This window comes from Salvelinus namaycush, chromosome 41 (assembly GCF_016432855.1).
Source record: "Salvelinus namaycush isolate Seneca chromosome 41, SaNama_1.0, whole genome shotgun sequence".
NCBI classification, from domain to species: Eukaryota; Metazoa; Chordata; class Actinopteri; order Salmoniformes; family Salmonidae; genus Salvelinus; species Salvelinus namaycush.
This window is the reverse complement of record NC_052347.1, coordinates 4,988,030-5,004,991: the sequence shown is the minus strand read 5'-3', so window position 1 is coordinate 5,004,991 and position 16,962 is coordinate 4,988,030. Positions and strand designations below refer to the sequence as shown.

General features: G+C 44.3%; 2 protein-coding genes across 4 annotated transcripts in view; one reads left to right on the top strand and one right to left on the bottom strand.

The window, feature by feature from the left end:
- Window positions 1–7,859, top strand: part of LOC120033959 (supervillin-like) — a 24,230-nt gene extending 16,371 nt beyond the window's left edge. Inside the window, exons 22-33 of the mRNA XM_038980358.1 lie at window positions 318–463; window positions 718–893; window positions 992–1,130; window positions 1,505–1,966; window positions 2,192–2,294; window positions 2,414–2,621; window positions 2,731–2,864; window positions 5,078–5,233; window positions 5,540–5,683; window positions 6,007–6,119; window positions 6,356–6,511; window positions 6,964–7,859. Of these exons, the coding sequence (XP_038836286.1) occupies window positions 318–463; window positions 718–893; window positions 992–1,130; window positions 1,505–1,966; window positions 2,192–2,294; window positions 2,414–2,621; window positions 2,731–2,864; window positions 5,078–5,233; window positions 5,540–5,683; window positions 6,007–6,119; window positions 6,356–6,511; window positions 6,964–7,050 (2,024 nt within the window). The 3' untranslated portion in view covers window positions 7,051–7,859. The remainder of the gene's footprint in view (window positions 1–317; window positions 464–717; window positions 894–991; window positions 1,131–1,504; window positions 1,967–2,191; window positions 2,295–2,413; window positions 2,622–2,730; window positions 2,865–5,077; window positions 5,234–5,539; window positions 5,684–6,006; window positions 6,120–6,355; window positions 6,512–6,963) is intronic.
- Window positions 7,437–16,962, bottom strand: LOC120034508 (transmembrane protein 98-like). 3 transcript variants are annotated; one of them, XM_038981095.1, is made up of 8 exons: window positions 16,870–16,962; window positions 11,247–11,482; window positions 10,898–10,969; window positions 10,527–10,658; window positions 10,278–10,311; window positions 10,072–10,187; window positions 9,915–9,974; window positions 7,437–9,646 (listed from the first exon to the last, which is right to left on the bottom strand). In XM_038981095.1, exons 2-8 carry the CDS (start codon window positions 11,375–11,377, stop codon window positions 9,445–9,447), a joined length of 747 nt encoding a protein of 248 aa, XP_038837023.1. In that variant the 5' UTR covers window positions 11,378–11,482; window positions 16,870–16,962; the 3' UTR covers window positions 7,437–9,444. The 3 variants fall into 3 exon arrangements, with proteins under 3 accessions (XP_038837023.1, XP_038837024.1, XP_038837025.1); XM_038981096.1 differs by lacking the exon at window positions 10,898–10,969 and having other exon boundaries at window positions 10,527–10,679; XM_038981097.1 differs by lacking the exon at window positions 10,898–10,969.

Here is a 16,962-nt window from a genome sequence, read left to right as displayed (position 1 = left end):
CAGTCAGTAAGTCAGTAAACTAAATCAGTCAGTAAGTAAACTAAGTAAGTCCGTAAACTAAGTCAGTCAGTAAACTAAGACACTCAGTAAGTCAGTAAACTAAATCGGTCAGTCAGTAAGTAAACTAAGTAATTAAGTAAGTCAGTCAGTCAGTAAGTCAGTAAACTGAGTCAGTCAGCCAGTCAGTAAACTAAGTCAGTCAATCAGTCAGTAAGCAAGAAACCAAGAAAGTAAGTATGCAAGCAACCAGTAAGTGACCATTTGCGTCTGTCTTTGTGTACTGTATGTGTGATCGTATATGTGTGTGTTCCCTGTAGGGGCGGGAGCCCCAGAAGAGGATGAGCTGTATGAGAGTGGGGTGGTGGAGTCTAACTGTTTGTACAGGCTGGTGGAGAACAGACTGGTACCTCATGAGCAGGCCTGGGCAGCCATCCCCACTGTCTCCCTACTGGGATCCACTGAGGTCAGTCCCTCCCTGGATCCCCCTGTGTGTTTCTGTGGCTTCTCATCCATTGCTGCCTTGGTGCTACATATCAGTCAATGGGTTTTTAACTCAATACAAAGATTATAAACTGGAATGCCATCTATCAACTTTCGTGTGATTTTCAACACTTACAGATAGTATCTGATCTCTGAATAGTTCTCTCTCTCTGCCTCTGTCTCTCTTTGTCTCTGTCTCTCTCTCTGCCTCTGTTTGTTCCCCTGTCTCTCTACCAGGCCTTGGTGTTTGACTTTGGCAGCGAGGTGTACCTGTGGCATGGGAAGGATGTTGCCCCTGGCGACAGGAGTGTGGCTGTACAGCTGGCCCAGCAGGTGTGGGGTGGTCCCTACGACTACAGCAACTGTAGGGTCAACCCACTGGACCCCACACACTGCAACCCCAGCATACAGCCGTAGGTACACACCACACATGTGCTTACATAGTAAAATACCTCATTTAAATACAAACTGTTGTATTCATTGACACATTATGTGTGCGATTTGTGTACAGGCAAGGTGAAAGACGGCCCGGCTGGGCTCTGTTTGGCTGTGTCTCTGAGCACAAGGAGACAGCCCTCTTCAGGGAGAAGTTTCTGGACTGGGCTGGAGATAAGGAGGAGACCGCTGCAATGGTGGTGGAGGAGGCACAGGTTAGTTAGAGAAAGATCAAATCGAATCAAATTGTATTTGTCACATGCGCTGAATACAACAGCTGTAGACACCTTACCATGAAACGCTTACTTATCAGCCCTTAACCAACATGACATTGTAAGAAAAAATGGTTAAGAAAATATTTACTATATAAACTAAAGTAAAAAAAAATATTTAAAAAGTAACAATAAAATACTAATAACGAGGCTATATACAGGGGGTACCGGTCCCGAGTCAATGTGTGAAACACATGACTCAAAGCCAAATAGGACCCATCCTGTATAGATTCAGAGTGACTGTGAGAAAGATGCCTGGTCTTCTTTGACCGTATTTCTCCTCTCCCTTCCTCTCTCTACTGTGTCTCTCTGTGCAGACTGCCATGCCAGTGTGGCCCCAGCAGAGCCCCCTGCCCCAGCAGCCCCAGCAGCAGTTAGAGTCTGTGTCTCTGTGTGCGTGTGATGCCAAGGCGCTGGTGGCAGGGCAGGGGGTGGCACTGCCAGGGGACGGGGTGGTCCCTACAGTCCTGGAGGGGTTGGACGTTCAGAGGGGGCATGGTGTCGTACCCCTGGAGGACGGGCGGCAGGTGGAGCTGAGCACTGTTGCCGTGGATACCTGGCACATTCAGGAGTTTGAGGACAGCGAGGCCCAGCTGGAGAGCTCAGGGCAGCTGCATGAAGGAGACACGTACCTGGTCCGCTGGACCTATACTCTCAGCCCAGCGGATCAAAGCGGGGAGCCTGGGAGGGAGTGCTCTGCTGTCTTCATCTGGCAGGGCCGGCACTCCAGTATCAATGGGCGAGGCGCGTCTGCACTCACGAGTCATGAGGGAACACAGGTGGGTGGTTCTTCCATCTACACTCTTAAACCACCCATAGCCTCAGTTAAAACCATAGAATCACGTATAGAACATGCAAATGATAGGATGTCTATGGTTAAACCTGCCTAGCATTTCAGAGGCCTGCGTTTAAACCAGTGTTATTGCTGAGAAGGATGCCTTTGGTTGTTGAGTACCGTAGGCTCTCTGACTGATGTTCCTACCTGTGTTGTTGTCCTGTTGAAGGTGATGGTGCCGCAGGGGCAGGAGCCTCCATGTTTCCTTCAGCTTTTCCAGGGAGGTCTGGTCATCCACAAAGGCTGCCGAGCGGACACCACCAACAACACAGGTGGGATATTACCTTGGCCTTACCTCCTCTAATTTAGGTGGGGTGTGTTTGTCTAGTTTTGTGTCTGTGTGTTCTGTGAAGACCTGTGTTCCTATCTGCAGTCTCACTATGTCCTGTAGGAGTCTGGCGTCTGTTCTGTGTGCGTGGGGAGCTGCCTGAGGAGGCCAGTCTGTTGGAGGTGGACTGTAGCTGTGGCGGCCTGCGCTCCCGAGGTTCTCTCATACTGCTCAACAGTCAACAGGGGGCGCTCTACCTGTGGCATGGCTGTAAGGCCCACGCCAGCTCCCGGGAGGCAGGCAAGAGGGCTGTGGAGCGACTCACTCAGATGTAAGTCTCACTTCATGGATGTGTTCCTGTGCTTCTGTATGTATTCATTTGTTGGAATGCAACAGTATTAATACGTGGGTATGCGTGATTTCTGCTGTCTGTGTGTTAGGTGCCCTCCTGAACTGGGCCTCAGCAGTGATAGCCCTTCGAGGGTGCAGGAAGTGGAGGAAGGGGCGGAGCCTGTGGAGTTTGGGAACGCTATTGGGCAGCAGGACAGGAAGGCCTATGACTGCATGCTACAAGGTACACACCCCTCAGCTCCTGTTCATACCTGAACAAAACACACCTTGACATACAGTGCTGTGAAAAAGTATTTTCCCCCTTTCTAATTTTCTCTACTTTTGCATATTTTTGATACCGAATGTGATCAGATCTTCAACCAAAACCTAATATTAGATAAAGGGAACCTGAGTGAACAAATAACACAACAATTACATACTTATTTCATTTATTTAATGAACAAAGTTATTTAACACCCAATGTCCCTGTGTGAAAAAGTAGTTGCCCCCTTACACTCAATAACTGGTTTTGCCACATTTAACTACAATGATTCCAACCAAACGCTTCCTGTAGTTGTTGAACAGTCTCTCACATCGCTGTGGAGGAACTTTGGCCCGCTCTTCTATGCAGAACTGCTGTAACTCAGCGTCATTTGTGGGTTTTCAAGCATGAACTGCTCCTTTCATCTCAATTGGGATTAGGTCTGGACTAGGCCATTCCGAAATGTAAAATTTGTTGCTTTTTAGCCATTTTCATGTAGACTTGATTGTGTGTTTTGGATCATTGTCTTGCTGCATAGCTCATCTGCGCCTCAGCTTCAGCTCAGAGACTGAGATGCTCCTGTAGAATTCTCTGATACGGAGCAGAATTCATGGTTCCTTCTATTAAGGCAAGTCGTCCAGGTCCCGAGGCAGCAAAGCATCCCCAAACCATCACACTACCACCACCATGCATGACCTTTGGTATGAGGTTCTTACTGTGGAATGCAGTGTTTGCTTTTCGCCAGGCATAATGGAACCCATGTCGTCCAAAAAGTTATACTTTTGAATCATCTGTCCATAGAACATTCTTCCTACTGCGTGCATCAGTTACCTGATGTGGAATAGAGTTCCATTTAGTCATTCAGGCCATCCGTCTGTGAGCTGAAGCTGAAGTGCAGCTGGGTCATGCAGCAAGACAATGATCCAAAACACACAATCAAGTCTACATGAAAATGGCTAAAAAGCAACAAATGTGAAGTTTTGAAATGGCCTAGTCAAAGTCCAGACCTAATCCCAATTGAGATGTTGTGGCAGGACTTGAAAGGAGCAGTTCATGCTTGAAAACACACAAATGTTGCTGAGTTAAAGAAGTTCTGCATGGAAGAGTGGGCCAAAATTCCTCCACAGCGATGTGAGAGACTGATTAACAACTACAGGAAGTGTTTGGTTGAAGTCATTGCAGCTAAAGGTGACACAGCCAGTTATTGAATGTAAGGGGGCAATTACTTTTTCACAGAAATTAATTGGGTGTTGCATAACTTCGTTCATTAAATAAATGAAATAAGTATGTCATTGTTGTGTTATTTGTTCACTCAGGTTCCCTTTATCTAATATTAGGTTTGGGTTGAAGATCTGATCACATTCAATATCGAAAATATGCAAAAGTAGAGAAAATTACCAATAGGGCAAATACTTTTTCACGGCACTGTATTTAACGAAATACCTGAAAGTTCAGAATAACCTGAACAGATATCCCAGCCCAAATGTCTTCTTTTTAAATGATGTGGTGGTTCATTTCTTTACTATCAAATGAGGAGAGACAAACTTATCACACAAGTCAGAGTTATACTTAAACTAAATCTTTATTCACTTATTAGTAAGAGAGCAGGTCAATACAACACACACATATAAAGTGAATCGATTGAGTGCACTACGTTAATGATGACTGGTCGACGAATCACCCTCAGATGATTCGTTGAGAGCCCCGAGACAAAGGTACAAAGGTATTTTTATAGCCAAGATACACCCCCTTCAGGCTACATGACAAACAACAGATGTATGGAATGGGTCACAAGGTTAAGACTAGTATGAAAGATACTTAGAATTCACAGCAGACAATATCTCATTGTGTAGAGACCAGGGTCTCGCCCTGGGGTCATCTCTCCCTGGTACCTTATAGAACAGAAACATTAACTCATGCTCTGGAATGCGGTATCACCCAAAGACATCGTAAATCTTCCAGAGGCCCATCCTCAGTAGAACACACACAGATGAGAGTTCTAACAACCCCTTATTCTATTGCATTAAACAACCCTTTGATGCAATTACAGCATTATAACATAATCTTGTCATTTCTGTTCTGACAATGAACACACAAATGACTAATGTAAGAAGGTATACACCAGCTGAACTTCTCTGAGTGCTGGAAGGTTGAGAGGTTGATGTGATGAGATGCTGTGTGTTGTTATCGCTCAGATCCAGGGAAGTATAACTTCACGCCACGCCTCTTCCATCTGAGCACCCGTTCCGGAAACTTCCAGGGGGAGGAGCTGCAGAGCCCTGCCCGGTTGCCAGGGGTTGTCATGGCAATGCCCTTTGTCCAGGAGAGTCTGTACTTTGTGCCACAGCCAGGTGAGTGTCCGCTCAATGCCCAAACACACACGTATGCACGCAGGCACTCATAAACACAACTTCCATTGTTATCTCAGGGACTTGAGGCTTCAGTGTGTTAGTAGAACAGGTTTGTGAACTCAGCCCCAGGACCAGCTCTCTCTAACTCTCTCTCCCTCTCATTCTCTCTCTCTCTTTCTCTCTCTCTCTCTTTCTCTCTCTCTCTCTTATTCTCTCTCTCTTATTCTCTCTCTTATTCTCTCTCTCTCTCATTCTCTCTCTCTCTCTCGCGCTCTCTTTCTCTCTCTCCCTCTTATCCCTCTCCAGCCCTGTTCCTGCTGGATAACTGTATGGAGCTGTATCTGTGGCAGGCAGGTGAGCCTGAGGACAGTCAGACCGCTGGCTCAGCCTGTATCCGCTGGGCTAATGAGAGGAGGTGTGCCATGCAGACAGTGCTCCAGTACTGCAAAGGTGAGAGCAAGTAGACAAAGCAAGGCAGCTAATAGAATAGTTGATTGTTTAGATCAGGGGTATATACATCTTACCCCATGAGGTCCAGAGTACTGCTGGTAATTGCACCCACCTGGTGTCCTAGGTCCAAATCAGTCCTTGATTAGAGGGGAGGAATAGGTAGAGAAAGTAAAAATGCAGAGGAAGTGGCTTCGAGGTCCAGATTATAATCTGAGGTGTTTACATGGCTGTTGGTCATCATCAGGAGTGTGTTGGGGATGTGCTGTAGTTAGGGGTTAAGTTGTTCTGTGGTTCTCTGACGGTTTTGCGGTGTGTTGTTTTAGAGAGGAACCCGAGGCGCCCCCTTCAGGCCTACCTCATCCAGGACGGAGCAGAACCCCTCACCTTCACCAACGTTTTCCCCCGCTGGGAGAAGAGACCCACACCCACCACACAGGTACAGGAAAAGAGGACTATTCGTCGTCCTCCTCACAATCACTATCATTATCAATAATAGCATCTGTACACATCAGTAGCACCATCGGTAATAACTTCACAACAGCAGTAAACCCAGTTCAGTATTATCTGGTTGGGGTAAAGACTGCTGTGTCATAGAAGCACCACGGTCTTTGTCTTTCAAGGTCAGGTACGTTTTACATTTAGATATGCTGACTTGTGAACGTTGTTGTCCAGGGGGAGGCCGGGCGGGTCAAGCTGACCTTGGTGCAGGACGCCCTGGCCCAGCTCAGTAAGACCCAGTACCCCCTAGAGGAGCTGCTGCAGACCCCTCTGCCAGAGGGAGTGGACCCCCAGCGCCTGGAGATATACCTCTCCGACCACGACTTCCAGGTTGACACACAAACACGCCAGTTCTGTGTGGCTCAGTTGGTAGAGCATAACCCTTTGCAACGTCAGGATAATGGGTTTGATTCCCACTGGGGCCACTCATATGAAAGTGTATTCACGGACTATGTATGCACACTTTGGATAAATTTGTCTGCTGAATGTCATGTACAGTATTATGACGTTATGTAAAACAGAGTGCAGCTACACCTGACAGCCACTAGGGCGCACCACTAACGTCTTAATGATGGCTGTGGTCTGAAATGGCCAATTGAAATGTCTTCTTGTGGTCGTCTCCAGCTGATAAAAACAGATGGTTTATTAAGAGAAAATGTGACTGAATATGTTTCTATGGAAATACATTTCACAAAACGTTCATCCCTAAGACCAGTGGATGCTTGCTTTTCTCCAGTATTCTACGGTATCTGAAGTCAGGTTTGTTTGTTTGTATGTTTCAGACTATTTTGGAGATGAAGAGAGATGAGTATGACTCCCTCCCAAACTGGAAACAAATCAGCCTGAAAAAAAGCAAAGGACTCTATTGAAAACCTAAAGAAACAAAAAAGATCCCATTTATGTCAACATATCCTGAGATTTTTGTTGTTGTTGTATTTTCTATTATTAAGAGAATTATAGTTTCTTGTCAGGTGATGACAATTGCGTACAGTGTTTTCTTAGTAGCTGTTTTTAAGTTGTATCTGTGTGTCTTCTTTAAGTATGGTGCTTTAGGGCCTTATTCGTTCTCAGCCAATCGCTCTCGCTTGCAGAGAGACAGGACTGCCTATACCTTCAAACAGAAGGACAACCATCCTGATCCCCAATCAATCAACTGGATCCATTTTCTTATTCCTAGAGCTTACATGAGTGTGTGGTTTTCTTACCGACTGTGGATTCCCTCAGAAATGTTAACCAAAAAGAAGAAGAAACAGCATTTCACATTTTCCTATGAAACTTTTAATTTACCTGTACAAATCAAGGAAGGAAACAAAGAGAAAGTTGAAAAAGAAGAGGGATAAGGAAACATCACAAACGGTGGGTGGGTGAGGAGAGGACACAGGAGTGGTTACATACAAAAGCAATCAATTGTAATAAACAACGGAAACCAGGAAAATAAAGGAGTGGCCACTTCCTTCATGTTTCATCTTAAATCAATATCGTTCCATCACTGAGCTCTGCTTATGCTGCGGTTATACTGGCAGTCTTCTCTTAGGCTGAATTTCAGAGCTTGAAATATAAGAAGGAAAAAGGCATGTCTTCTCAGAAAGACAACGTAAAAAAAACCCGCCTGATTTGTCTCTAAGCTTGACCGTGTGTTTAACAGTATAGTTTTGCCTATAAAAGTCTAATGTGGGTATTTACAGTATCGACGCTGTCTCTTTGCGTAAGTGTGTGTATCACTGTGTACAGTTGCTCCTTAGGTTAGCAGTGTGTGAGCTCTGTTACAGTTGCTCCGTAAGCTTGAGTGTGTGGTGCAGTGTTTGCAGCTCTGTGAGCTGTGTTAGGGCTGGACAGTGTGTGTGTGTGTGTAAAGCTGGGTTATACTGTGATTACTGCTCTTGGGTTTCAGTTCTAGCTACGGTATTAGGCATGCATGGAGAGGCAGCTAGCCATGCTCCAATAACATCGCGCCACCGGTCAGCACAAGGCACGCAAATTCACCTCCACCTCATTTGACACGGCTAACAAAGAAACCTTCCCCCATACACACACATTTGACCCTCCCTTACGATAACAGCCAATTAAGTAGTTCATCCGCCCAACAAACGCAACAGGGACCCGCATAAAGCCGTCCAACACCTTCAGCTGGTACGGAGGCTTGTCTTGACTCCTGGTTCTAAAAAAAAAGTAGCAGTGTATTGCTCTGAGTAAGAGTGTATTGTTCTGAGTAAGAGTGTATTGTTCTGAGTAAGAGTGTATTGCTCTGAGTAAGAGTGTATTGCTCTGAGTAAGAGTGTATTGTTCTGAGTAAGAGTGTATTGCTCTGAGTAAGAGTGTATTGTTCTGAGTAAGAGTGTATTGTTCTGAGTAAGAGTGTATTGTTCTGAGTAAGAGTGTATTGCTCTGAGTAAGAGTGTATTGCTCTGAGTAAGAGTGTATTGCTCTGAGTAAGAGTGTATTGCTCTGAGTAAGAGTGTATTGCTCTGAGTAAGAGTGTATTGTTCTGAGTAAGAGTGTATTGCTCTGAGTAAGACTGTATTGTTCTGAGTAAGAGTGTATTGCTCTGAGTAAGAGTGTATTGTTCTGAGTAAGAGTGTATTGTTCTGAGTAAGAGTGTATTGTTCTGAGTAAGAGTGTATTTCTCTAAGTAAGAGTGTATTGCTCTGAGTAGGTGTGCATCTATTTCCCAGGCCTTTGGTCCTATTGGGTGTACAGGGTTTTCCCCCACATGGATTAGTTGACTAAATTTAAGCTTCCATGTGACTGCACTCCTAACGGGGCGGATTACAGCTCACCGCTGGGAGATGGAAGACACTCAGGAATGAATATCAAGGGGCCAGTCATCTGGCAACTACACACAAGCCTATCTCAGTGAGCTCTCCACTTACTTACAATACAATCTGAATCTGAGAGTGTAACATAAAACCTATATAAATCCTAATCATAACATGCATTATGGTTATAGATAACTATATACAAAACCAGAAACATGGTAAAAGTGAAAGGATCAAGAGGAAAATAGCACAAGGATCTGGCACCTATCAGTTTCTAAAACCAGCTCTTTTCTATTATCTGGCAACCCATCTATATGTAAATCAGCACAGAACAGCAGTGGGAAAGTGGAAATGTGTGTTTTGGGAATGTGAGTTTTTTTATTGTGTGTTTATCAAGCATTGTGTATGTGTGAGAATGTGCCCGAGATGTGTATAATGTATAGAGAAGGAGTGTATGTGCCTTGCCATGTGAATGTGTGCGTGTGTGTATGTACGTTTCTGTGTGTTCTAGATGGCCTGCTCTCTCTGCATGTCTATTCCAGGTAGACTCCGTTCCGGTTCGGACGCTAGCGCCGCCTCCCGCAGCACCACCATGTGATCCTCAGCGGCGTGCAGGGATTGGTCGATCCAGTCCATGCTGCCAGACATGTGACAGGCGTTGCGGGTCACCAGCACCAGGTGACTGACTGACAGGAGGAGGGCGGTTGCCCTGAGGGGACAAAATAGACAAAAGGGCATGTAGAATTTCTCCATCAAGACTGGACAGGGAAACATTGACGCACAAGTCCGTCTGATTACCATGGCTTATATTGTACCATCCCCACCTATAGTCACTTTGTTGGTCAGGTCAGACCATCTGACCATATGAGTTCTATCAGCAGAGCTATGATCTATATGGTCTATTTGCCCAGTTTTCTTTGCCCCCCTCAAACCATTATAAATGATGTTATCTAACAGAAGAAAACATCATTAGCTACCTGGCATCCAGGAGTATGGGGTTCAGTGGAGGGTACATAGATCGCACAACGTCATCCACCCTACAGACACGCACAGGACGATGGGAGGTCATGAAGGACGTAGGACGGTCAGGCAATTTACGGGTTGTGTGATAGTGCTGTATAACCTGACAGTTACCTCGGACTGATGCGTTTAGCCACAGTGATGATGTCACTGAGGCTGGCTGGGGCTTTCACCTTAGCGCCTGAGCCCATTGTCATGGCAACCAGCTTTTCAGTCAGGGTGTGGCAGATCTGCCAGTGGAGAGAGCGTGTAAATATCATTGAGTTAGATCCTAATGAAAACAACGTATTCATGCAGGGTGTACAGCACGCAGACATTACCTTTAAGATGGATATACAATGCGAAACCAAGCCACTGTTAAAAAAAGAGAATAGCTTTAAATAAGGGTTCATTATTGTATGATCATGTCAGAGATGTAGCACCTATTTGAACTTGATGATGTTATGATCATGTTGAAGTTGTTACTCTTGTAACCATGGAAGGCTATATATATATATATATACACGAATAGCTACAACAGCTAGCCTGATCTACTCCTGGCACATGTCAGTGTCACATGGCAGACGTACGAGGCGTCCTCGATCCAGTCCTCGTTCTCCAGGATGGCCTCGATGTGAGGGTTGGTGATGACCACGTCGTCCAGCTCCAGCTCAGACGGCTCACTCTGGGTCTCCATGGCACCGATCAGGTCAACATTGGGTCTGTGGGGAAGCAGAGAAGTTCTGATGAAGGGAAGAGAGAGAGTGTGTGAGAGTGAAAGGGAGGGAATGTGTATTGAATAAGTGTGTGAGAGGGAGGGAATGTATTTAATAGAACACGTGTGTATGAGAGAGAGGGGGAACACGAAGGAGAGCGAGAGAACAAGAGAGTGAGACATTACTGGCTCTAGAACTTTGCCCCTGTATGTTGACTTAGTATTAATCCCATGTATCGTTTTGACCTTAGTGCTGTGAAGTCGCTCTGTTCAATCCATAGACTTATAGCTTCAAACCAGCAGGTCAGTCCGTTGGACCTGGGTAAGAGTGGGATACAGTTGAATCAGATATATCCAGGACCCCTTACCACCACCTAATGCACTATAGGCCCCATACCCCATCACTAGGGCCAAGAGTTTTCCTGGTCTGGACAAACTCAGGGCCCTACCCATAACCATCCAAAATGCCACTGTCCCTTCCCTCCCCCTCCCAGATGAAGCTAGCTAGGTATACTAGGCGACCCAAGATGCCACTGTTCCCTCCCTCCCCTCCAAGATGTATTGTATGTAGCTAGTAGGTATACTAGGCACTGACTTGGAGTTGAAGTGGTGCAGCAGGTGGTGGGGGTGGCAGTAGCGGTGTCGACACACCACCACCAGGGCAATGAAGGAGGCCAGGAAGATGGTGGCCAGCACCCCAATGGCCACGATCACCACCGTCTCCATGGTGACGACGGGTCCCAGGGCGTCGGCAGTCGGCAACAGGGGGAGAGAAAGGGGTTCTGATCAGACCAGGGATCTGGTTGCCTGCGTTTATGGCTGATCGCTCATCTGTGGAGTTGAGTTGGCCATTAGTGGTTTGTAGTTTTGTGGTTACAGACAGTTGATTTGTAGACATGCGGTTACATCTTAAAAGAAGTTTTAGCTGAGAAATCTGTCTGAAGACGACATGCTTCAACTTCCATTTCGACCACGTGCAACCACGTAGTTAGACATAGCCTACAGAGAACATGCCCTGTGACTTGGCTACTAAATATGAAACACCTCCAAAACACACACAAAACTCTGATCTTTATTTGAACTCATAGAAAGCTGGCCCTTTGTGTTTGTTTCGTTTACTGTAGCAGAGTACACACTGTCCATTAATACAACACAGTTAGTTGATCATAACATCCGAATCTCAACCTAAAATGATATAATCATACATTATAGGAAGATATTAACAGGTTATTGCATGTGTCACACTTTTTTTTGACTCGGTGCAACCATATCCTACAAGAAACCCATGATAAATGATGTGAATGCTTTATAACCCATTTCAGATCCAAACCGGAGTTTCTCAAAAGCTTTTAATCAAGAGTTATGTGAGTGTTGTGTTTTTGGTATCTGACATACTTTATGACCAGCTGTTCAGGATCCAAATATACACACAGCAAAAGAAACGATATCCTTTCAAAATTAACAATATCCGTTGTCTACCCTCTTACCCTTTTTGGGGTTCTCAGGTCCTAGTTGTGCGAATCTGTAATGTACTTCTGATGGTCTTACCACAGTGAGTAGTTTTCACACAGGATGTGTAAAACAAGACTACACAACATACAGTACCTGTCCTCTGCCTAGTGTAGTCACTCATTATCCTAGCCTTGCCCTACCTGGGAGCCCAGTGTGTGAGTGTGTGAGTGTGTGAGTGTGTGAGTGTGTGAGTGTGTGAGAGAGAGAGTGTGAGAGAGAGTGTGAGAGAGAGTGTGAGAGAGAGTGTGAGAGAGAGTGTGAGAGAGAGTGTGAGAGAGAGTGTGAGAGTGAGAGTGAGAGAGAGAGAGAGAGAGAGAGAGAGAATATTCCTTCGGAATTAGTTGGTACTCATACAGTGGAGAGACACTATTGAAACAGCTTTTGTGCAGTCACTATGGGCAACGGAATTACCGAATTACAACATTCCCAACCAACATTTTAATCCAGATGATTATATCAGGTTCTGATTTGGAATGTTGTAATCCTTTAAGCAGATTAATTTGCAGCACACTGGCCGAATCATACAGTTCTTTCACCCCTCTCTTTCAATCAAGCATTTCTGACTCCTTTTCTCTTCAAAGGCCAACGGTCTCTTTTAAAGCCTGTTGGTTTCAGAGGCACTCACTCAGGGTGGAGTTTCGACTGGTTTCTCCACACGTTTCCATTGCAAAAAAGATGATTTGATAGACAGAGGACTGTTTTATTCTGTAATTGTGGGCAGATCCATTGGGCCAAACTGTAACGTCTGCTTCCAACTCACACCCTCAAACACGTAGATCCCCTGAACTGTCACGGATCCCCCCCCCGGTACTGATGCTCATTCTGTTCACCAGTTCCGGAGGTCTACGTCACCGGCTTTCTAGGATTCACTGAGCGGGATTCATTATCATCAACCCCGGACTGTCTTGTCTGATTACACACACCTGGTTCCCATTTCCCCTGATTAGTATGTTATATATGTGCCCTCTGTTCCCTCTGTCGGTTATTGTTCCCATGTCCGTTGGTGGTGTGAGTACCTATGTGTTGGTGCAGCTGTTATGCTGCGTGCTTTATATATATATATATATATATATATATATTGTGTATTAGGGGTGTCGTTCAACGAGGTTTACCCTCGCTCTTTTGTTTGGGTACAGCCCAGTGTTTTTGTATACGCGTTTGTTTTGGGTGTATTAAAAACCCCTATTGTGTATTCCTGCACCTGTCTCCAAATCCTTTATACCAGCGTGACATTATTCCAGAATATTCTTTGGTCAGATGAGTGAAGGATGTATTAAACCATTTGAAGATTGAAGTACTACAATGTTACGCATTACACACTATAGGCTGGCAGCTCACTTTCCAGCCCACTTTCCAGCTCACACACTCAAACACCTAGATCACCTGAACGCAGCTCACTCTCCAGATCTCAATCACCTGAATTCTAATCACCTGTTCACACACCTGTATGTCATTATCACACGCTATTGAGTTCAGTTCTTTGCACCCATCACTGTAAGGTATTGTTTGTATTGTGACACACGTCTTTCAGAGCTCTGGTTTTCCCCGTGATTTACTCCTCCCGTGTATGATAGTTTTTGCCTGTCTCACTAACGACGCCTTTTTGCCTGTTCCCTGCCTGTACTGTAGCTTATCGGATTTCCTGTTATCTATTTATTGCCTGATCTCCCAGACTACATTACTAGCCTTTTCCCTGCCTGTACTGTTGCCCTTTTGGACCCCCTGTGTATGACCTTCTGCCTACCCCTGGACCCAGCTACCTGCCTCCTCCTGTGGTCCTTTGCAATAAACATCTGCTGCGCCCTGCGCTTGAAGCCAGCTCTCTGTCTCCCCTTGTGTTCATTACACAAACACTATTCATTAACCTGGCCAGCCCTACCAGCCGATAGTGTGTAATGCGTAACATTGAAGTACTACAATCTTCAAATGGTTTAATACATCCTTCACTCATCTGACCAAAGAATAGTCTGGAATAATTCCTAAGATTACAAAAATAATGGAACCACAACCACTAGAACAGGGTTCCCCAACTGGTGGCCCAGTGATTTTATTTGGCCCCCCAAGTTTTATGAACCAAAAATATATATACAGTACCAGTCAAAAGTTTGGATACACCTACTCTTCAAGGTTTTTCTTTATTTTTACTATTTTCTACATTGTAAAATAATAGTGAAGACATCAAAACGATGAATACCACATATGGAATCATGTAGTAACCAAAAAAGTGTTAAACAAATCAAAACATATTTTAGATTCTTCAAAGTAGCCACCCTTTGCCTTGATGACAGCTTTACACACACTTGGCATTCTCTCAACCAGCTTCACCTGGAATGCTTTTCCAACAGTCTTGAAGGAGTTCCCACATATGCTGAGCACTTGTTGGCTGCTTTTCCTTCACTCTGCGGTCCAACTCATCCCAAACCATCTCAATTGGGTTGAGGTTGGGTGATTGTGTAGGCCAGGTCATCTGATGCAGCACTCCATCATTCTCCTTCTTGGTCAAATAACACTTAAACAGCCCGGAGGTGTGTTGGGTCATTTTCCTGTTGATAAAACAAATGAACAAAAGTCCCACTAAGCGCAAACCAGATGGGATGGGGTATCGCTACAGAATGCTGTGGTGACCATGCTTGAATTCTAAATAAATCCCAGACAGTGTCACCAGCAAAGCATCCCCACACCATCACACCTCCTCCATGCTTCACGGTGGGAACCACACATGCGGAGATCATTCGTTCACCTACTCTGCGTCTTACAAAGACAGCGGTTGGAACCAAAAATCTCAAATTTGGACTCATCAGACCAAAGGACAGATTTCCACTGGTATAATGTCCATTGGTCGTGTTTCTTGGCCCATGCAAGTCTCTTGTTATTATTGGTGTCCTTTAGTAGTGGTTTCTTTGCAGCAATTTGGCCATGAAGGCCTGATTCACGCAGTCTCCTCTGAACAGTTGATGTTGAGATGTGTCTGTTACTTGAACTCTGTAAAGCATTTATATGGGCTGTAATCTGAGGTGCAGTTAACTCTAATGAACTTATCCTCTGCAGCAGAGGTAACTCTGGGTCTTCCATTCCTGTGGCGGTCCTCATGAGAGCCAGTTTCATCATAGCGCTTGATGGTTTTTGCAACTGCACTTGAAGAAACTTCCAGAGATCTTGAAATTTGCCTGATTGGCTGAGTTTCATGTCTTTGCTTATTTGAGCTGTTCTTGACATAATATGGACTTGGTATTTTACCAAATAGGGCTATCTTCTCTATACCACCCCTACCTTGTCACAACACAGCTGAATCGCTCAAACGCATTAAGAAGGAAATAAATTACACAAATTCACTTTTAACAAGGCACACCTGTTAATTGAAATGCATTCCAGGTGACTACCTCATGAAGCTAGTTGAGAGAATGCCAAGAGTGTGCAAAACTGTTATGAAGGCAAAGGATGGCTACTTCGAAGAATCTCAAATATAACATATATTTTGATTTGTTTAACACTTTTTTTGTTTACTACATGATTCCATATGTGATATTTCATAGTTTTGATGTCGTCACTATTATTCTACAATGTAGAAATGGTCCAAATAAAGAAAAACCCTTGAATGAGTAGGTATGCCCACACTTTTAACTGGTACTTTATATTTTTAGAATTTTTTATTGTTGGACATAAAAGATTGTAAAAAAACATAAAATTAGCTCCAAGTGATTTTTATTTTGGAAATTTGTTCCAAAGTATTCCCACGCATAATAGAGGAATATATGTGATTGTATACAAATGTAAGCCAGGTTTGAGATTTTTATATTTTAGTCAAATATTATATCTGTTTGGGCTTCTTGCGGTCAATTTGCAGGCTTCAAGTTATTTGTAATTATGTTCCGGTCCCCTGACCATCCACTCAAGAAAGAATCGGCCCATGGCTGAATCTAGTTGATGATCCCTGCACTAGAACCTCAAACTGATCACCAAACTGATTTAGTCAATTTACCCCTTTAGTTAGGTCACAGGGGGCATGCTCTGGCATTTCTCAACTTGATCCTAATGCATCTCCATCAGTATTGTGGTCACCATCTTTGATTCTTTTGTAGTGAGACACAATATACTAGAGCCTGGAGACATTTTGTAGGCTTAATGTAAACATCTCTGTGCCCCCTCACGGAGGGCCATAATTGTGTTCCAGATTGCAGTTCCCACACCCCCAAATTCACTACACCAACAATGTTTATGATGGAATAGTGACACAGAGGTGCATCCAGTCATTTGAGGAATATCAGCAATGGGAGACCAAGCTCTTTAAAAACAACGATTTAACTGAATCAAGTTGAATTTCCAACTACAGATCATTCATGGAACAATGTTCTGCAAAAAAAGCAGTGCCTCATCTCATCTCCAATCTTTGAAATAATACGTTTGAAATGAGTAAATAAATCATGATAAATAAATAGATATTTCTGTGCACTAGTCAAAGTTACAGTTTCTCAGTTGTGTTGTGGTATCAGAACTGCATGTTCAATATTTGCAGAATTGTTAGGTCAGCGAACTCCAAATAAACCCCCAAATCATTATTGTTCCTCGAGGAATAGTACACATTCCATAGAGTGATACAATGAATTCCCCCCAACCTAATATAATTCACACTTGAATCATCCTATTCTGAATACGGAAAGAAAACGAAACACACCTATCATACATGTGTTAGAGAATAATGTACTTACCGATACATTTAGTCCGTTTTCTTGAATTATAGCTTTGAGAAACAAAGCACCTTTTCCCCTATGCGGGTGGAGATGGCACGGACCTCTCCAAAC